The sequence below is a fragment of the Zalophus californianus genome, chromosome 11 (assembly GCF_009762305.2).
Source record: "Zalophus californianus isolate mZalCal1 chromosome 11, mZalCal1.pri.v2, whole genome shotgun sequence".
In the NCBI taxonomy this organism is placed as follows: Eukaryota; Metazoa; Chordata; class Mammalia; order Carnivora; family Otariidae; genus Zalophus; species Zalophus californianus.
Genome location: NC_045605.1, coordinates 98,778,549 through 98,800,608, shown reverse-complemented (window position 1 = coordinate 98,800,608; position 22,060 = coordinate 98,778,549). Strand labels below are relative to the sequence as shown.

The following is a 22,060-nucleotide window of genomic DNA, read 5'->3' as shown; positions in this document are numbered from 1 at the left end:
CATAGTTTTGCCTTTTCCAGAATGTCCTATATATAGAACGCCCCCAAGTTACGATGGTTTGATTTGCACTTTTCCAACTTTACAATGGCACAAAAGTGATGCACATGCCATAGAAACTGTGCTTTGAATTTTGAATTCAGGTCTTTCCCGGGCTACTGAAATGCAATACAATCCTCTCTTGTGATGCTGGACAGGGGCAGCGAGGTGCAGCACCCAGTCAGCCAAGCAATCACGAGGGTCAATGATCAATACACTTACAACCATTCTGTACCCATATAGCCATTCAATTTTTCACGTGCAGTACAGCATTTAATAAGTGACATGACATATTCAATGCTTTATTACAAAATAAGCCTTGTATTTGATGACTTTGGCCAACTCTAGGCTAAATAATGTTTAAGTGTTCTGAGCACAGTTAAGGTAGGCTAGGCTAAGCTATGAGGTTTGGTAGGTTTGGAGTATTCCATGCATTTTGATTTAAGATATTTTCAACTTATGATGGGTTTACTGGGACATAACTCCCTTGTAAGTTGAGGAAGACTCAGTTGAAATCTTACGAAAGGTAGCCCCTTCACATTGTTTTATTTTTTTTCTCTCTGAAATATGCATTTAAGTTTCTTGCATATATTTTCTTACCTTACTAGCTCGGTTCTTTTTAGTGCTGAATAATATTCCATTCTACAGATGTATAGTAGTTTATCTATTTATTCAGCTACTGTAGGGCATCTTGGTGCCTTCCAAGGTTTGTAAGGTTTGTGATTATGAATACATCTGCCATAAACATCCATGTGCAACCAAAATGCATTAATTTTTTCATTTAATCTGTGGCTAAATCACATCTTATTTATCCTTTGCTAGTTCTCTATCTCTCTTTGTCATTGCACTAGGAAAATTCTTTGGTTGTGGATCCAATGATTAACCGTTTACTTATCAAATTTAGGCAAGTAAGGGTGCACAATACATAAATTTTAATATATAGTTCTTTAACTTTATGGGAAATGATACTATACTCTGGCCAATAGGTGGAATGCCAGGAAGTGTGTTTCAGCATTCAGAATTGTAGATTCTCACTCTGTCTTCACTATTTATTATTACTGATTTCAATGGGACATCAGGAGAGTTGACCCCCAGGAACCACTTTAAAACAGATTCTACTTGGGGCACCAAGGTACCTCACTCAATTAAGAGACTGCCTTTGGCTCAGGTTGTGATGGGTCCTGAGATAGAGCCCTGTATTTTGTCCCTGCTCAGTGGGGAGTCTGCCTCTCCCTCTCCCTCTGCCCCTGCCACTACCCCTGACTTGTGCTCATGCTAGCTGGCACACTTTCTCTCAAATAAATAAATAAAATCTTTTAAAAATTAAAAATAAATAACAGGTTCTATTCTAAATACTTATTTGTCTGTACAACTGATTTCTGTATGAACTAGAGGTTGCATATATGAATGTTCTATCAGAAATTAAAATTGATTTTTTCAGTTTTCAATTATAGTTTTTCTTGTCTGTTTGCTTTTTTAGATTACAACTTCTGATCTACCAAAGAATGTCTGTCCTGTGTAGTCTGACCTCTAAGCCCAATGTTTTAATAAAAGTGTCATTCAAATATTTCCCTTAATAATTCACTAATCGTTATAACATTGGTTTACTATCTTTGGCTCAGGTGTTTCTCATGATGGTTCCCCTACCAATACCATTAACTCCCCACAACATTAACTTAGTTTGCAATTAATTTTGGTATGCAAGAATCACTACTTGTTCAATGATTACATTAAACATGTAATCCTATTTCTTCCATTCATGCTGCTAGAGAGACCAATGGTTCACAAACCCTGTGAGATAGTCCCTGCCTTTTTCATTCATATCTCCCTCCTTTCTTTCTCAGAGTTGCTTATCCCATAAACTTCTTCAAATTAATTGTGTGCTTTCTTTGAAAATAATAATGGGCACCAAACCTTTCTCATGGCTTTTTTCATCTCTGAATTTCTCAGAGTATAGATTAGGGGATTGAACATAGGAGCAATGATGGTGTAAAATAGAGCAAATATTTTGTCCTCAGGAAAAGTAGTAGGTGGTCTAAGGTAGATAAAGATTACAGGCCCAAAAAATAAGATGACCACAGTGATATGAGACCAACAGGTGGAGAGGGCTTTGCGTCTTCCCTCAGCTGAGAGATTTCTTAAAGTGAACAATATTATCCCATAAGAAACAAATAGGACAATAAAGGTTACTAAGGCAACCATACCTGAAAAGGCAACCACAAGGACACCAGTGGTGTAGGCATCAGTACAGGCGACCTTTAGCAAAGGAAAAATATCACAAAAGTAGTGATCGATTTCATTAGGACCACAGAAAGGCAAATCAATTGCGGTAGAAAATAGAGGAAAGGCATGGATGGCTCCACCAGCCCAAGCAGCTAAGACTAGGAGATGGCACCTTGTCCTGTTCATGATAATCACATAGTGGAGAGGTTTGCAGATGGCAGCATAACGATCAAAGGCCATGGCGGTAAGAATGAAGATCTCAGTGCCTCCAAAGAAGTGCATTGTAAAGACCTGTAACATGCAATTACCATAGGAGATGATTTTTCTTTCCACTAGCAGGTCAGCAATTAACTTGGGGGTAACCGTTGAGGTGTAGCAGATGTCTATAAAGGATAAGTGGCTGAGGAAGTAGTACATGGGTTGGTGAAACAGAGGGCTGCATCGAATGGAGACAAGGATCAGAAGGTTTCCTGCCAACAGGGCAACATAACAGAATAAGAAGAGCACAAAGCAAAATATTTGCGTGTTCTGGTCATATGAAAGTCCTAGAAGTATGAATTCTGAGATGTTTCTTTGGCTTTTCATATACTTGGCTTTGCTGTAAACTTCCATAAAGAATATGTTTCTGAAAGAAAGAAAACATAATTCTAAGTGAAAATTAACTATATGAACAAATAATACAAAATTTATTAAAATGCATGTTGACATAGAGTTAAGAATAATTCTTGATTTATGGAATTAAGCAGCTTTTCTCTTTTTCTGTCTTTTATAAATCTACCCTGAAATAATTCTATAAATACATATTTTACTCAATAATACTAGTAATTATTTAAAATATTTAAATATTATCTTGAAAATACATTTTATTACTATTATTTGTATATTTAGATAAAAGACTGCTAATTATATTATTTAGTCTAAAACAAGGAAAGATTTTTTCCATATTTCCCAATTCTTGTAAGTTATGAAATCAACCTTCCTTCTTTTAAAATTATGTGAGAAAATTCCCTTAATTTTCTGGGAATGAATCTGAAGAAATGCGTCTTTGTTTAAAAATCATTTTGAACTACTGAACTATAATTTGTGTAGAACATACTATACTTTCTTATGTGGTCAGACATTGTCAATGAGTCATGTTAAACCAATGGAATTGCTCTTACATCAAAAAGCAAAGAATCTTTGAATACAATACAGCACTAGAGAAAATATCAATTAATGACTGAAATTCTGAAAAACATTCAGGAAACGCATTCATTTGTTGTATTTATATTTCATGAGTTAAATAAAATTAAAAAAAATACTGTCATTGAAGTTTGTGATGGCAATTAATAAAGGAAAGATAAGATTGTTGAATTGCCAAGTATTTTAGAATTATGCACATGTCATGGCTTTTACTCAAAATTTCATATTTTAGATACAATCTAAAGATCAAATGCAATTAAAAGGAGATAATACTGAAAGTAATTTGAAGACAAACATTGTGGTGAGTTAGCATTCAATGATACTTGTGCATAAATGAATAAATGAAATATTCAGGAATTCACATTTTTGTATCTAATATATATATTTTTAAAGATTTTATTTATTTATTTGTCAGAGAGAGAGCACAAGCAAAGAAAGTAGAAGGTGGAAGGAGAAGCAGGCTCCCCGCTGAGGAGGGAGCTTGATGCAGGACTGGATCCCAAGACCCTGGGATCATGACCTGAGCTGAAGGCAGATGCTTAACCAACTGAACCACCCAGGCATCCGTCTGATGTATATATTAAGATATCATTTAATCAGTGCAAAATGAGTGTAGGATAAAGAGAAACCACTTCTAAAAGCTATTTTACACACTAATGAGGAAATATCGGATTTAGTGGGTTTGCAAAAACTAACCACCTTTTTTTTAATATATATATATTTCTTAAGATTTTATTTATTTATTTGACAGAGAAAGACACAGTGAGAGAGGGAACACAAGCAGGGGGAGTGGGAGAGGGAGAAGCAGGCTTCCCACCAAGCAGGGAGCTGGATGCGGGGCTCCATCCCAGGGACCTGAGCTGAAGGCAGGCGCTTAACAACTGAGCCACCCAGGCGCCCCATGCACATCTTTTACCTTAGTCTGAATCTCAAGGGACAGACATATCTTGGTCCCCAGATGTCCACTAAAAAAATGCAAAATGCTTTTTTTGCAATATTGTTTAGTAACTATCATCTGTAGAGACTCATAAATTTAAAATGTGTTACTGATAGTTTTCAAAAGATTGTAGATGGCAAATAATAGACAGCTAGGGCATTTTTAGAATGGTCTGTACCATGAGACATCAATTCTACTTTAAAATACATTCAAATTTCTAACCTCATAAAAGTAGAGATTTTTAATTTGTTGCTACTTTGCTTTCTACTTTATTAATAAGGCTCCCTATCCTCCTTTATGTAACAAAATAATATAATTATCTCACAGAGTGTTCAGCAGTTAACTGTAACTAAGGAGTACTGAAAAGCTTTAGGAGTGTGAGGATCATTGACCTATCTTCTACTTATTTAAACTGATACTACTCTTTGTTTATGAGGTAGAAACAATGTTAATTTTGAGATATATCTAATAACCAAAACAAATTGATTTACAAGCAACTTTTATCTAAGTAGAATGTGAACCTTATAAATGTGGAAATCATTTGACCAATGCAAATCTCTGATTCTAAACAGAAGAGACATATCAAGAGAATCTAGGTAATTTCTCAGGATTGAAAAGTAACACACTCTAAATGTGAAAAGACAGAAATCCTGTTTCTTCCACAACCTGGGGCTATCTTTCATGGGAGAGAACTGAGAGGGATGTCATGAAGGACAGTACGGAGAAACTCTTTTGATTCCTCCTCTGAGCAGAAAAGAATATGCAAGACAATGGGTTAACCAACACCCCTTCTGTCTTTTTGAGAATGTATGTAAGTAAAGAGGTACAGAACATTTAATACACACATGTATTCTAGGATTTGCTGATGCTAAAACATTTGAAATAATTTGCCTTCAGTTTTACAAAAATGCAAATTCCTCGTCAGGATTCCTGCTTGTTTTCTAGATCATCGTTGGAATTTCATCTCCAATAGCTCAAAACCCCAGCCTGTATTCTGAGGGAACTTGCTCTATGATCAGTGCTGTTAGCAAAGGTAAAAGGGAAGAGGGAAAGTCAGTTGAGGAGAATTGCTGTCATAAAACAATAAAATGATACCGAGGACCCCTCCCATGGAAAAATTGAAGTCACATTTGGTAAATAAAGAACTTCAGGCAAACACTGAACAAGCGGTTGAAACAGTAGCAACACAGAAAGGGGTAGAAACTCTGAGGCATCTCAAATCAACTGACCAGTGTGATCCTTGAGCAAATGGCTTCATCTCTTTAGGCCTCCTCTTCCTCATTTCACAACTGAGATATCATTACAAAATTCAGAATTTCAGTGAGGAATACATGAGGTAATATGAAACAGCCAGTGACATGTGTGGTTCAGAACTGTCATTTTTCTTTTACAGTCTTTCCTCTCCGAGTGATTAGTTTAGGACCACAGACTGTCATGGGTGCACACACACAATCAATAAAAAATAAAAGAAAAAAGAACATTCATAACATGGATTTAGTAAATGTGATCACGGGAAACTCCAATTTAAACAATCTGTTACTGAAAGTCTGTTAATGTCCTAATCAGTTGGTTATCTTAGCCTGTTTTTAACAGTGATCACTAGTCTAATTTTTTTCTCTACAAAAAGTACACAAATAATTCATTTATTTTTTGGTATTATTGGATACAAATTATGTGTACCTTTTGGATTATGTTGTTCATAAAGTAATAGAAGCTCTTATATGTAAATAGAAGTTTCTACCACAATTTCAAAGTTTTAGTGTAACAAACTCTTACTGTAACAGAATATAAAAACTCTTAGTGTAATAAAATGTAACATGTTATAAACTTACCGTAGCTGGTTCAGATGAAACTAGTCTATTTTAGGATGGCAGATGTTTTGAAATATGGGAAGTCTTTGTTATTGTACATATTCAAGCATAAACTGGTCTGTTTCACAATAGGAATATGAAGTAATGCCTGTGAGCATGATTTGTGGTCACAATGAAATTCACTGCCAACATATATACGCTTTATTTAACTCTATTATTTTTCCTCCCCCAAAATGGGAATTTTGCTTATAACTAATATGTTAAGTCTAAAGTATGCTAGAACATTTATATAATAATGAAAATATCATATGCTGCAAGAGAAGTTATATCCTTTAGAATGATATTATACAGAATGAATATAAAGAACACACAATTAGCCTAGCACGTGTGTGGTAAGACCCTTCCCAAACCAAGGTGACAAGGATAATTCACTAACCATAGGATCTGAATGCCTGTCTGGTTAGTTTTGGGGCTGCATCAGGAAGAATTCCCTCCTCAGAGTCTCACTCTGTCAGTTTGTCTCTAGTAACAAAACCTGGAATCAAACTCAAGAGAGTTACAAACCCGGAATTCAAACACATCCAGATGAATTATCTGCACTTATTTTGAAAATTTCAACACGTCTTAAACTTTCTATAGTTTATAAGGTTGGTGGACTTCCAATATTCACTAAGACTCAGTGATGCAAGAAGTGGATCATCATCCCTCAGGAAAGCAGCCTGGACATTTTGAAAGCTGATTTATCTTCTTAATATTAGCTCAGAAGAAAAATAAGCAAAATTGGTTTTCATATACCTGCAGAAGCTAGCACAAGTATTTAGGTCCTAGGAAACATCCATTTATTTTATGCCTATGCCTTAAGACTGGTTGAGAGGAACAGAATACAAACTTAATTAGCAATGCGAGAATTAATAGGTCTTTGAAATCTTTATGTAATTATATTCCCAAAGGCATTTCTAGATGGGTCTTGGCCCAAGTATTGCAAATCCACCATCCACAGTAATGTGCTTGGTGATTTTGGGTATAAACTTTCCACATTTGCCTAACTGGAAAAAAAAACGGCCCTTCTTCCCTGAAGGCCCTAAAAGGCTATAGTGTGACTGCCCTGTGCTCTTCCAGGTTTCTGAAGAATAGGAGGGAAATTTTAGCTTCTAATAGTATTAGGTTAGCTTTCAGGAAAATCTGAGATGAAGTAGGACAAGGAGAATCAAAGAGGACCACTTAGAGTCCTTTTTTCTTTTTTTTTTTTTTTGGTGGGGGTAGTTATCAAGATATTTGGTCTTTAGGGTAGGTAGATAAGTAAAATCAATGACTTGTGATATTTAATCAGTATGACATTACCACTGATTGATGAGCTCTTAGAAACTGGGTGACAAAGGAAAGATCAGAATAAACATGTCCTCAAGTTGTCAGGGAGGAAAAGCAAAAAATATATGGAAAAACCAGAGGAAAGAAGCAAAGTACAGCAAAGCCTTTAATGTGTTTTCCTTCTGATTCTCAGAGTGATTCTCTGCTCACTGACTATTCACAGGTTGTTTAGACTCAGTCACATCTGCAGGCACCAAAGCCAGTCAGTCTCTCTCTACCATATGCCAGTCCATGCATGTAAAGTTTTTTCATGCAAGAAGTGTCAGGAAATCAAATTTTATAATATTTAATCTGTTTCAGATCAATCTACTTAGCCAAAGAATAACAAAAATTTACTGAGAGATTGTTGAGTGGATTAAGTTCATCATATTATTTATCATAATAATGCATATTCTGACACACATATTATTATTAGCGTTAGTATGTAGATAAAAACACAGAAGGTTCTAGAGGTTGAATAACTAGCTCAAATAGCCAGTAAGCAATTGATGCAAGAAAATGTGTTATTCTAGTTTATTTCTTCCTCGGGGCTTTAAATGTTTAATAATCCTGGGGAAATGAAGGATTCTAGCACTTCATCATAAAGGACATTATAACCCAGTGATTTAGAGCTTGTCTACATCAGTGTTATGCCCAGTGTTGACCAAGCTGCACTCAAGAGCTAGCCTGTACCAATCTACAGCAGGAGATAACTGGTCATATCTCTAACCTTCTCCCTGTACACACACTTGGACAACCCTTAGAGAAGGATACAAGTTGCATTCACATCCTCAACTGTTTAATTCATCCCTCTTTATATACTAGTTCTGCTGCATAATTTTAATTTTGGTGAAGTGCAAATCATCATTTTTTTATGGACACTTTTTTTTAAATTAATTTATTTATTTTAGAGTGGGGGAGAGGGAGGGGAAAAAGAGAGACAGAATGAGCATGGAGGAGGGGCAGAAGGAGATGGAGAGAAAGTGCCAAGCAGACTCCACTCTGAGTGCTGAGCCCTGCGAGGTGCTTGATCTCAGGACCCTGAGATCACCAGCTGAGCCAAAACCATGAGTCAGATACTTAACCAACTTCGTCACCCAGGCGCCCCTATTTGGACACTTTCTCTTTCACACACATCTATAAAATTTTTCTTGTAATCCAAGGTCATTAAGATCTTCATATGTTACTCCAAATGTTTTTTGCTTGTTTGTTTTGCTTTTTTTTTTTTTTTACTTTTATATTTCACATATAGCTCTAAGATCCATTTTAAATAAATCTGTACAGGTGTGATGTATAGATAAAAGTTTTTTTTGCCTTTTTTGTTTTGTTTGTTTTGTGTGGTAGATATAGACGCCCAATGTTTCCACTATCATTTGTCACAGACTATTTTATCGCCACTGAATTGACTACAGACTTTTGCTGAGATTAATTGTCCATATATGTGTGGGTTTACTGAGCTCTCTAGTCTGCTTTGTTGGTCTTCTGGGACATCTTTATGAAAATACCACATCAGGGTGTTTGGGTGGCTCAGTTGGTTAAGCACCGGCCTTTCGCTCAGGTCATGATCCTGGAGTCCCCGGATCGAGTCCCGCATTGGGCTCCGTGGTTAGTGGGGAGTCTGCTTCTCCCTCTGACACTACCCTCTCTTATGCCCTCTCTCTCACTCTCTCTCAAATAAATAAATAAAACCTTAAATTAAAAAAAAAAGAAAATACCACATCATTTTGAACACAGCAGTTTTGTAACATCGCTGGAAATCAGAGAGTGTAAGTTCTCTAATTTTGTTCTTTTTTAAATTGTTGGACTTAATTTAGGATCCTCGTATTTCCATATCAGTTTTAAATCAGTTTGGAAAAATTTTAAGTATATGCCTGTAATTTTGTTTGAGAATGTTTGAATCTGGAGATTCCTTTGGGGAGAATTCACCTCTTAATAATGTTGAGACATCTGTCCATGAACACAGTATTTTTTCTATTTATTAATGTATTTATATTCTTTAACAAATATTTTGCTTTCAGAGTACATGTATGCTTTATATCTTGCTACAGTCATTCTTAATTGGTTTATGCTTTTAAGATATTGTGATATTACAAAGGGAATTTTTAAAATTTAATTTTTATTTTTAGTTACTAGTATAAACTATGCAATTGATTTTTATATATTGATCTTATATCCTACAGTAATGCTAAACTCACATTAAGAAGTAGAACTAAAAATTGTCTGTATTCACAGTGAAATGATTGTCTATGTAGAAAGTTCTAAGGAATGTTCAGATAAGCTAGTATAATTGCTAAGTCTCAAAGAAATGGTGGACTAATATATTAAGTTGAGAACATTTTCTTCTGTTCTTTTTAGAAGAGTTTGTATGGAACACACATTATTGTTTTATTTAAAGTTTAGTAGAATCCACCATTGAAGCTACCTAGACAGGAGATAGGATGACAAAACAATATATAAAATTTTTGAAGGTGAATAGACTATTGAAAAATATCTATTATCTTTTATTTTAGATTTTTTATTTATTTATTTATATATTTATCTATTTATTTGAGAGAGAGAGAGAAAGAGAGGGAGGATGGGGGAATGGTAGAGGGAGAGCTAGAGAGAGAATCTCAAGCAAGTCCACACTCATGACCCTGAGATCATGACCTGAGCAAAATCAAGAGTCAGATACTTAATTGACTGAGCCACCCAGGTGCTCCAAATATCTATTATTTTTTATGTGTTTGGGTAATTTATATCAAAAGATTTGCCCATCTTATCTAAATTGTTGAATATATTGGCCTTATTATGATCATTATATTCCCTTATTATCCTTCTAAAATTTGTAGAATGTGTAGTGATATTGCCTCTATCATTAAAAATAAGTGTTGGGGCGCCTGGGTGGCTCAGTCGTTAAGCGTCTGCCTTTGGCTCAGGTCATGATCCCAGGGTCCGGGATCAAGCCCCTCATCGGGCTCCCTGCTCCGCGAAGAGCCTGCTTCTCCCTCTCCTGCTCCCCCTGCTGTGTTCCCTCTCTTTCTGTGTCTCTCTCTGTGAAAGAAATAAATAAAACAAACAAACAAACAAAAAGTGTTTAGTAATCAAAAGTCTATAAGTATCCTAGAAATCTATGTCTAGGAATATAAAAGCAAATTAAATCCAAATATGAAAATAAGATATAACAAATTATAAATTTATTTTTAAATTATTATAGAAATGAAGTCAAGGATACAGCTAGCAGCCTTAAATAAAAAATTACCAAAAAAAAAAAAAAAAGTGTGGGGGATGAAAAATTTCCCTTCTCCCTTCTGGGTTCCTTGGCTGATCTAATAATTAAATTGACATAGAACAGTTTTACAGAAGAAAAAAGAAACTTAATTTTGTACATCCAGGAATTCCAACGATATGAGACTCCTTGACCCACAAGCAATCAAGATTTATGCCATCCTAAGCTGAGGAGAAAGGGGTAGAAGTCTAGAGCCTCAAAGGGGAAGAAGACATACACAAGAAGATAGAATAACAAATGTTTGGTAAACAGATGTTTGTCCTGCTAGTCAGATAAGTCTTTCTGATGTAAAAAGTTATATCTTGTTAGCTTTTTTCCTGATACAGGCTGTCTACCTAATTCTTTTAGGCACTTAAAGGAGAGGTAAAACAACTCTTCCTGAGTCTGTTAGACCTCGCTTGCCTTCAGCTCAAAATTGTCTACATGCTAAAGGGGCATATTCTAGGGTCACATATTCAGCTCCCCCTCAAAAGCAAAGGTTGGTCCTCTGAAACGATTAATAAGGAAAACTTATCAAGATCAATAAATAGAAAAGAAAGAGAAAAAACACAAATTACCAATATGAGGACTGAAACTTATATATTGCCAATAGAAGTGTAAAATTTTACAAAAACATTGAAATACAGTTTGACAGTATCTAGTCAAGCTACAACAAGCTATGTTTCATCAATACTACATTCAGATATTTGTTTAAAATTCCAAGAAATTGCATGACTTGCCCAAGTGTCATCAGTTAAAGGTAAAGCTAGCATCAGTAGATATGGTATACCTGGTCTTAGAGAAACAATATGTCACATGACCATATGGGTCAGTCTTAGATATGTCAGATATCTTAGTTTTAGATATTTCAAAAAGCAGATGACCAATTAAACTCAAATAAAGAAGAGTCCTTGGACTTAAAGTGAAGTTTCAGAGCCATTTCAGGGTCAGGTCCAAAAAACCTAAGGCCAAACTTCTTACAACATATACCCACTTGGATGAGGCACATGGGGCAGGAATCTTAGCATAGTGGATAGATTAGGCATTCTGCAGAGTCTCACATGCCAGGAGCCTACTTTCAATAGGCCTAAAAATTCTGTGTGAAACCTCTCAAGTTAGATTCTGAGCTGACCCCAATTTTGGTTTGATTATTTGGATGAATTGAATGGAGAGCCTATGAAAAGCATATTTACACAAACAATAAGTAGTATGACAAACAACTAATTACAAACAAGGAACTCTTGAGAAAGTCTTAATACAGTAACAAATCTTTAGAGAGACTATGTTTAAGTAAAACATGGTGTACTGCCCATTCTTATGTTTTCGGTATAATTGTGGTACAGAGATCATTATACATTTGTTATTTCATAAATCTATCATAGAATTTACAATTTAGGAAAGCCCAGAACTAAATGCTAGCAGTGAAAACAAAACATTAAATTAAGTTTAAAATTTGGGGGTATAAGATGGTAACTGTGCTTGGCAATCCAATCCAAAGACATTGCACATGTGAAGGAGGACAGACACTGGCAACCTTGAGAATGGTTAGTGAATGGAACCAGGCCACTCTGCAGGGCAAGCAATGGCTTCCAAGATTCTTTCTTCCTTCTAGGGAAAACATGACATCAGGGCACACCCCTGCTCCTCAGGAACAAGTGCCATTCAAGCCCAAACTTGGCTTCAGGACAAAAAGGAGAACATTATCTCCATTTCCTTATGAATAAGTGGCCCCAGCTGAAGAGGGAACCAAACACCTGTGCTTCTTTTTTAAAGTTATGAGGGTTGCTGGAGGAGAAGTGGGTGGGGGGTTGGGATAACTGGGTGACAGGCCTTAAGGAAGGCACTAGAGGTAATGAGCAACTGATAAATTATTCAACACTGCATCTGAAATTAACGATGTAGTATAAGTTGGCTTTAAAAAAATTGAGTTAAAAAAACAAAACAGAATGGTTACTGAGATTAAGAATTCTTCATATCAATAAGATCATATGATACATGTCTTTCTCTGATTGACTTACAGGGTTGCTGGAGTGGTGGGGGGTGGGAGGGATGGGGTGGCTGGGTGATAGACATTGGGGAGGGTATGTGCTACCGTGAGCGCTGTGAATTCTGTAAGACTGTTGAATCACAGATCCGTACTTCTGAAACAAATAATACATTATATGTTAAAAAAAAAAAAAAAGAAGATAGCAGGAAGGGAAAAACGAAGTGGGGGAAATCGGAGGGGGAGACGAAACATGAGAGACTATGGACTCTGAGAAACAAACTGAGGATTCTAGAGGGGAGGGGGTTGGGGGGATGGGTTAGCCTGGTGATGGGTATTAAAGAGGGCACGTACTGAATGGAGCACTGGGTGTTATACGCAAACAATGAATCATGGAACACTACATCAAAAACTAATGATATAATCAAACACTAATGATGTATGGTGATTAACAACATAATAAAAAAAAAAAGAAACAAATGGTTACTGCTGCCTATGGACAGCAGGCAGCACAGTTTTTGGAAACTTGAAACTCAGAAAGCCTGGATACCCATTACTAGTTCTACTGCTTAACATCTCTGGATAAGGTACTTAAATTCTCTAAAATCTTTTTTTTTTTAAGATTTTATTTATTCATGAGAGAGAGAGAGAGAGAGAGAGAGAGAAGCAGAGGGAGAAGCAGGCTCCCAAGGAGCAGGGAGCCCGATGCGGAACTCGATCCCAGGACCCTGGGATCATGACCTGAGCCGAAGGCAGACGCTTAACCATCTGAGCCACCCAGGCGCCCAAATTCTCTAAAATCTTAATAGAATAACAAAATATAAGCACTTATAGGCTATTTACTACTGTTAAACCCCAAAATTCAACTGAGTAATTTAAAAGATCCAACTGGCTTTTTTGAATGATTCATGAATGAGACAGCATCCTACCTGGGAAATAGAAAAGAGGTACAGAGAACAGAGAACTGCAGAAAAATAAAAATTTTTAAAGGCAGAGAAGCAGCATAGAAAAAGAAATTATTAACAAAGAATACACCGTTTTAGGCAAAGTTGCCCTCCTCAGGGGGACAGAAGGGGTCTATCAGTAAATTTCCTACTGCTGACCAGGAAATTCCATATTGACTGGCTTAAGTTATATCCCTGAAGGGGTTGAAAAGGCAGTTAGGTAGTAAGCCCTGCTTTGCTGACTTGGGGCCTTAACCTAAATGATTCCATTTTGGGCCTGTGATTATCTTTTTAACACTATTTACCAAGAATTAAACCGCCCTCTAGAGTATGTTCAAAGCCACACAGCTAACCTGTCATAACCGGGTCTTACTGACTCAGGAGCTTAAATTTCTTCACCATAATGCGATGGCATGTCATATCCCCTCAGCACCACCTGAATGTGAGAATGAAAACAAACTCTAATCACTGTAGCTGCAATATTGAACAGGACTGAAATGTTGGGACCCATATCTAGGAAAGACCCTCCAACTCCCTCTGATTTAGCTGATTGTCCAATTTTCCTTATGAGGGACCCAATTCAGATTATAGTTCATTTTATGGTAAAAGTTTCTGAACATGAAGTAAAATAAGACTATTTTGTGTACTTTCAGATGAAGCAACTAGTCTAAGTGGTATTTAATAAAATCTAAATGCTTTGAGAAATTTGATTATTTAGGTACAGGAGAAAGAAAACTACTTGAAACTAAAATTTTTTGTGTGTAGATTATTCACAAAAGCCATGATATGGAATGACCAAAGTGGATGAGTGGATATATATATATATATGTCTTTTATATAAATTATATATATATATATTTTTTTTAACTATGAGAAAGAAGGAAATACTGTCACTTACGACAGCAGGGATAGAACTTGAGGGCATTATGCTAAGCAAAATAAGCCAAAGAAAGACAAATAGTTCATTGTATCACTTATATGTTCTATCTTAAAAAGAAAAAATCCATCTCATAGAATCAGAAAGTAGAAAAGGAGTTTCCAGAGGCTGAGGAGTTGGAGGAACGGGAGAGGTTGGTAGAAGGTTATAAACATTTAGCTATTTAGTAAGGTCTGAGAATTGAATGTGTAATGTGATGACTATAATTGATAAAATGGTTATATAATTGAAATTTGCTAAGGGAGTAGAACTTAAATTTTTTTAGAAAGATAAATATGTGAAGTGATGGATGATTAACAAGATGGGGCAACCCTTTCACAATAAGAAAAAAAAAAAACAAGAAAAAAATTTCTTTGAAATAATGAGGATATGTGATAACATAATCCTGGGCATCTCTCTGGTGTTGAAGAGAATACTAAAAGAGTCTAGAAGTGTCTCAACCAGCCTTCTCAGTGGACGCCTAGACACAGATGAAGCATTGAAGAAAGGGTGAAGGACCTGGAGAGGGTGCTGAGGCAGGAAGTCACATAGAACTATGTCACCCACAGCTGATTTTGGACTCCAATCTTTCCCTTAGGGCCCATCCAAGACGTCTAAGTTTCCCCCAGTCTGATAATTTCTGAATCTTGGGTCAAATATAGTGTGCTTGGGTAGTATGCGTGTTCCTTAACAGGTTAAGATATTCCCTTAACAAAAGGTAGTGATGATGTACTTTTAAATTAGTGATAAATCCCAGTAGAAATGGATAGGATTTCTTAAACTACACATTTGCAAACATAAATATTCCTTAAATATTCTGTGTTTAAGCTCACATGCAGAGCAAAACATCCTATGAAAGTCTTCTAGGCATTTACCTGACAGATATTTTTGAACATAGTAGACACTGTGGGGCACCTCAGTCAGCTGAGCATCTACCTTTGGCTCAGGTCATGATCCTGGCATCCTGGGCTCAAGCCCCATGTCAGGCACTCTGCTCATCAGGGAGTCTGCTTCTCCTTCTCCCTCTGCCCTTCTCCCTGCTCATTTCTCTCTCAAATGAACAAATAAAAAAATCTTTAAAAAAATATAGTAGACATTGTGCTGCAGGCTGGAAAATGAATCCTAGATAGAACACCTGGCAAGGAGAGAAATAATCTTATTACAGTGCATTTTTTGTTGGCTTATTACATAATTTCCTCATATCTTTTTTCTCATAAAATCTTGTGGATTGTTGAGAAAAAATAAAAGATAATAAAAAGGTTTTTGATTTTGTTGCATAACATTCTTTCTAGTGGTTATTCCTCCTGATGTGTCCTCAAGACCCCCAAGGTCCCCATTACCACTCACACAGACACAATCATCACACACACATAGGTACACATACACCCACTACATCTTTATACTTAAAAATAATCCAAATACTTTTTGGAAAAATGTTGCATTAAACCAGAGCAAACAGAACTATGAATAAATAACCAGTCAGAGGAATTTCTGTGGAATGGGCAGGGTGTTCTCCCTGACATTTCAGAGGTTTTCATGGCTCAAAAAAAAGTATTAGTTATATGTGTGAAAAGTTCTAAGAGGTGAAACATCCAAAGATGACCTTGTTATCCACAGACAGGCACTATTGCCTCCATGGTTTTTCTTGGATTTTGTCTTGGCTCTGGGGCAGGAATACCTAAGTCAAGAAAACTCTGTCTGGAAGCAATCCAATCATTCTGTTAAGAGAACACAAGTGTTTGGTCAGAGAGAAATGTCCAGACAAATGGGAACCAAAACACGAAGCTGAGATTGGATTGTATAATTCAATGGACATGGATATAAACAATCATTAAAATAGTAATGCCTCCTTATTGTAGAAAGTAAATAAATAAGAAGATATTCTAGGGGTCTGGGAATCTGCTAGATTTCATTACCTCCCTAAGAGGCACATGGGAACACATGTTAAACTTTTAGCCTTTCCAACACTACTTATTTTTATTATTAATGCATGATTGTTTGTGACGTAAGGAGAGTTCTAAATATGTAAAGACAATATATGCAGTCAGATAAAAAGGGAAAACAGTATCTTTGAATTTAATTCAGGAACTGTTTGCTTACATCTTAATTAGTGCCAGGTTTATAGATAGGAAAAAAAAGAGACATATAGAAAAAAAAAAAGCCAGATAATCTTCTGGCTCGGTCAAACTGAAAAACACAATTTGAAAGAAGAAACACTCATATACGGCACAGGATTATTTGAAAAGGAGTAAATGTACAGCTGCATAGCAATGAAGAATAGGAAAGGAATCAGAAATAATTCTAGTCTGTTGACATATCTGAAAAATCTTCCTGAATAAGATAACATCATGAGTGTTCTGAATTATAGATAAGACATGGATCCTGAGCATGGGAGTAGGGAATCCTAAGCAGAGAGATAGCTTAATGCTGATAGATCCTAGAGTGTGTTTGGAGAATGTAGATGGACCCAGCGTAGCTGGATGAAAGCATCTGAGCAAAGGGACATGCAGAGAGAAAAGCAAACAAAGAGGAAAAATAACTAACATGAGTTTCTGGTAGCCATGTGCCACGTTAAAACTTCACATGTGTTAGCCAAAGTAATATTACATCTTTATGAAGGACAATATTACACCATTTTATAGATATTTTTAAAAGGGAAACTAATAAAATTAAAGTGAATTGTCAAGACCCAGAGATAAAATCTATCAGTATTCACCCTGCTCTCCCTGACCCAAAAGCCTGTGATTTTAACACCATACTTTCTATCAACATAGTGACGTCTAAGATTGGCAAATTAGACTCAGATGATTTATGGAAGATTTCTGTTAAACAAGCAGGAAGGTTAGTTTTATTCCAAGGAAGATAGGATTCCTTACACATTTTTGGATAAAGGAGTGATATGATCAGTGATATGCTTCAGAAGGGCATTTCTTGCTTCCTCACATGCAAGTGGTCACACGTGGAACTAGATGGATCTTTTAAGGTGACAGATTGCAGTCTGATTCACAGTAACTTGCCTCTCTCGCTCATGTAACGTCAGTCAGAGGTAATTTAGCCCAAGCGCCCAGACAAGGCTTATATGCTTTCTATAACTATTCAAGAGATAAATGCCTTTGGTACGCAGGATCGAAAGTACAAAGAATACCACCTTATTTACATGAATTCTGAATGTGCTATTTTAGACCACACCTACCCCATGGAGATTTTCATCTCCATCTTTCTCATAGTATAGTTGAGAGGATTTGGCATGGGGACAATCACAGTATAAAATACAGAAATTTCCTTATATCCATTCTCACTCTCTGCGGGTAGAACATAAGTATAGATACAGGGCATGAAGAGTAAAACTAACACCATTATGTGAGAGCTGCAGGTGGAGAGAGCTTTGCATTGCCCTGCAGAGGATCAATCCTAAATGAGGATAGAAGCCACCAGGACAACAAAAAAGGCTGCCACCACCATCCTTGAATTCGCAATCACTAAGATACTAACAACATGTATGTCTTTGCACACCAGTTCCAAAAGGGGCTTCACATCACATATGTACTGATCTATCTGATTAAAGGCAAACGGAGTAAATTTGGTAAAAATAAAACACTAAAGGTAAAGGTGGAGCTTTTAAATCTGGCAATATTTTTGTTCTATTAGTAACTTGACAAACTAGTAATCTGTCCAGTTCCCCTCTGCTATAAAAACTCTAATGAATTACATCTCCCTCATCAATTTTTCTACAATTACATCCTTCTGTATATAGGGCCTGTATAATCACTGTAACTTCAGTATTGGATTTACGTGGACTAAAATTCTTTGTGTATTTTCATCATCATCCTATTCATATGATCCTGTTACACAAACTCTTCTATCTTAATGATATCTGCTCTGTTTTCTAAGAAATCATTTATTTTTATATCTTGTTAGAGATGCAAATAAACCCATCACATCAATTTTTTTTCAGGTTCCTCTAGGAAATATTTCTCATGCATCTCCTTTTCATGTTATTTACAAAGATGGTTTGCCTTTTCCCTTCATTTCCATGATTTGTGTTACAGGGGTTTTGATTGAAGTTTGTTTGAGCTCTTACTTGTTTTTTTGCTTATGTTTTTCTTGTGTTCATAAGAAGGACTTTGGATCTGATAAACAGTGACATTCCTACTAATTTCTGGCATTTTGTGATTCAGTTCCTTTATGGACTTTTTTTAATGAGCCAATACGTAGAAGAGCGGTGAGTGTATTTTTAATATCTCAAGTAATTGATTTCACTTTATCTTTACTAGTTTATTTTTATTTCTAAAGTGAAGTCAAGAGAGTTAAAACCAGAGAATCACTTTAAATCAGATTCTATTATGCAAACTTCTTGATGTGTATTAATTTATAAATACGACTTGAGATCATTTAGGTGAAGATGCTATCATGAATCAAAACTTGATCTTAAAATCAGGCATTTTAACTACTCCTTTGTCAGACAGAATGTTTCATCATGTGGTCTAGCCACTAAAACAGAATTTTCTAATACAATTACTATTAAAGTTTTCTTTTTTACATCAAAATTCACAGCTTATATAACATTGTCTTAACTGTGCGTGTAACTGATTTTGTGCGTGTAAACTTGTTCATACCATCTCAAAGTCCACAAAATTAACTATGTGTTAAACTTATTTTTTGTATGGTTAAGTTATATTTCTTTGTAGTTATTATTAAACTCTAAGTCCTAAGTTCTGTCACTCATAACATGATACAGTGGAACAATTATTCCGTGAGATTGTTTCCTCCCTCCCCTATCCACATCTAGCTGCCCCTCTGTTTTGCTAAAAAGATGTTGAGCTCTGATGTTTGACACCAAATTTTTCTCATGGCGTTTTTCATCTCTGAATTTCTCAGCGTATAGATTAGGGGATTGAACATAGGAGCAATGATGGTGTAAAATAGAGCAAATATTTTGTCCTCAGGAAAAGTAGTAGGTGGTCTAAGGTAGATAAAGATTACAGGCCCAAAAAATAAGATGACCACAGTGATATGAGACCCACAGGTGGAGAGGGCTTTGCGTCTTCCCTCAGCGGAGAGATTTCTTAAAGTGAACAATATTGTCCCATAAGAAACAACTAAGACAATAAAGGTTACTAAGGCAACAATACCTGAAAAGGCAATCACAAGAACACCAGTGATGTAAGTATCACTACAGGCGACCTTTAGCAAAGGAAAAATATCACAAAAGTAGTGATCGATTTCATTAGGACCACAGAAGGGCAACCGGATTACCATAAAAAATTGAGGAAAGGAGTGGACAGCCCCACCAGCCCAAGCCACTAAGAGTAGGAGACTGCACCTTGTCCTGTTCATGATAAGTAGGTAGTGGAGAGGTTTGCAGATGGCAGCATAGCGATCAAAGGCCATGACTGTAAGGATTAAAACTTCAATCATTCCAAAGAAGTGCATTGTAAAGACCTGTAACATGCAGTTACCATAGGAGATGATTTTTCTTTCCACTAGCAGGTCAGCAATTAATTTGGGTGTAATGCTAGAGGTGTAGCAGATGTCCATAGTGGATAAGTGGCTGAGGAAGTAGTACATGGGTTGGTGAAACAGAGGGCTGCATCGAACGGAGACAAGGATCAGAAGGTTTCCTGCCAACAGGGCAACATAACAGAATAAGAAGAGCACAAAGCAAAATATTTGCATGTTCTGGTCATACGAAAATCCCAAAAGAATGAATTCTGAGACATTCCTCTGGATCTCCATGTGTTTCAGACTGGTATATAATGTAAACAGATGGGTTAAATAGCTGAAAAGAAAGAAAACGTGAATCTGCATAGAAAATTAGCAGTATGGCAACAATACTATAAAATTTACCAAAAAGCAAATTGATATCATTGAATAAGTAATATTATTTATTCCTGATACCTAGATTTATGCTTCTTTTTTATTTCTCTTATTTTAGAAATCTATTGTAAATAATTCTATAATGGGGAAAATGATGTAATTTTAAATATTATTGCAATGATTACGGAATATTCAAATGTTATTTTGACGTTAAAGAAATAATTTTTGTTAGTTGTATTAATTAGATAACAAAAGGAGTATAATTTACATAATTAAAATTTTTTGCACATTTTAAAATGCACGTGTTTATCCATCGGGTCAACTGTTTTTCTTTCAGGATGATCTAGACAAATTCTTTTTTATTTGGGAGTGTATCCTCAGAAATGAAAATTTATTAAAAACACATCAGTTTGTGGAGTGCCTGGGTGCATCAGTTGGTTAAGTGCCAAACTCTTGATGTCGGCTCAGGTCATGATCTCAGAGTTGTGAGATAGAGTCCTGTGTCAGGCTCTGCGCTGGGCATGGAGCCTGCCTAAGATTCTCTCTCTCGTCTCTGCTTCTCCCCCCACCTCTCTCTCTATCTCTCCCTCTCTAAAAAATAAAATAAAAAATAAAGGATTATCTTCCTTACCCTGTGGACAAATACTATCAATTACACATTTTGAACTAAAATAGTTTCAGGCACATTAAAAACAAAGAATGGTTGAAAACAATGCAGCAAAGAGACTGCCAAAGGATTCAAGTTGCAAAAAAATAAAAAGCCAATTTATTCATTTCTCCTATTTACATTTTACAAGCTAAACAAAAAAAATTATTTTAAATTAATATAAATTTGTGATGGCAAGTGATAAGTGTGGCTCAGATGGTTGAGCCTCTGCCTTCGGCTCAGGTCATGATCCCAGGGTCTTGGGATTGAAACCCACATTGGGCTCCTGGCTCTGGGGAGCCTGCTTCTCCCTCTGCCTCTCTCCCTGCTCATGCTCTCTCTCTCTCTCTCTGTATCTCTGTGTCTCAAATGAATAAATAAAAATCTTTTTTAAAAAAGTGATAAATGAAAGATAAAAATAAATTGCCCAAGTATATTTGCACTGTTCATATTTCATGACTTTTCCTAGGAACTTCAGTATTTTAAACATGATCTAGGCAATAAAGTCCAACAAAAGAAGATGATACAGAATGTAGCTCCAAGAGAGATTTGTTTCAACACTCAGCAACTAGACGTTACATTAAGGAATGGATCAAAGATTCACAAATTTGTAACTTTTGCACAATCTTGAGGCATTATTTATATACAGGGAAAGAGTGTACGATAGACAGAATGCACTCCGGGAGCTGTTTTAGCCAGTGCTGAGGAATTAACTGACAATGAGATTCAAACACTGTAGCACAGCTTCCACTTTTGTCTGATCTGATGTAACAACCATGTCTGGGCACTCTGGATGAATATTTTAAAAACACAGAATGCTACTGTAGCAAAGTTATTTAGAAGCCATCAAATCCACTAAAAACTCAAAACTTTTATGCCTTTAAGATCTTTTTAGAGGTAATTGGTGTAGCATTTTTAAACAGTATAGACTATAAGAAACTTATTCTGTTTTAAATTACCATTCAACTCT

General features: G+C 36.0%; 2 protein-coding genes across 2 annotated transcripts; both read right to left on the bottom strand.

Annotated features, from left to right (window-relative positions):
* Positions 1-1,908: 1,908 nt before the first annotated feature.
* LOC113914917 (olfactory receptor 4P4-like) lies at positions 1,909-2,844 on the bottom strand. Its single transcript, XM_027580537.1, has one exon. The coding sequence runs from the start codon at positions 2,842-2,844 to the stop codon at positions 1,909-1,911; it is 936 nt and encodes a 311-aa protein (XP_027436338.1).
* A 14,972-nt stretch (positions 2,845-17,816) lies between these two features.
* LOC113914817 (olfactory receptor 4P4-like) lies at positions 17,817-20,363 on the bottom strand. Its single transcript, XM_027580375.1, has 2 exons — positions 19,648-20,363; positions 17,817-17,994 (listed from the first exon to the last, which is right to left on the bottom strand). The coding sequence occupies exons 1-2, from the start codon at positions 20,361-20,363 to the stop codon at positions 17,817-17,819; spliced, it is 894 nt and encodes a 297-aa protein (XP_027436176.1).
* Positions 20,364-22,060: the final 1,697 nt, after the last annotated feature.

Coding starts and splice junctions, on each gene's coding strand:
- LOC113914917 (XM_027580537.1), bottom strand. CDS start 2,844: ATGAAAAGCCAAAGAAACATCTCAGAATTCATACTTCTAGGACTTTCA.
- LOC113914817 (XM_027580375.1), bottom strand. CDS start 20,363: ATGGAGATCCAGAGGAATGTCTCAGAATTCATTCTTTTGGGATTTTCG. Junction 17,995..19,647: donor AAAGCCCTCTCCACCTGTGG/GTCTCATATCAC, acceptor CTCCACCTGCAG/CTCTCACATAATGGTGTTAG.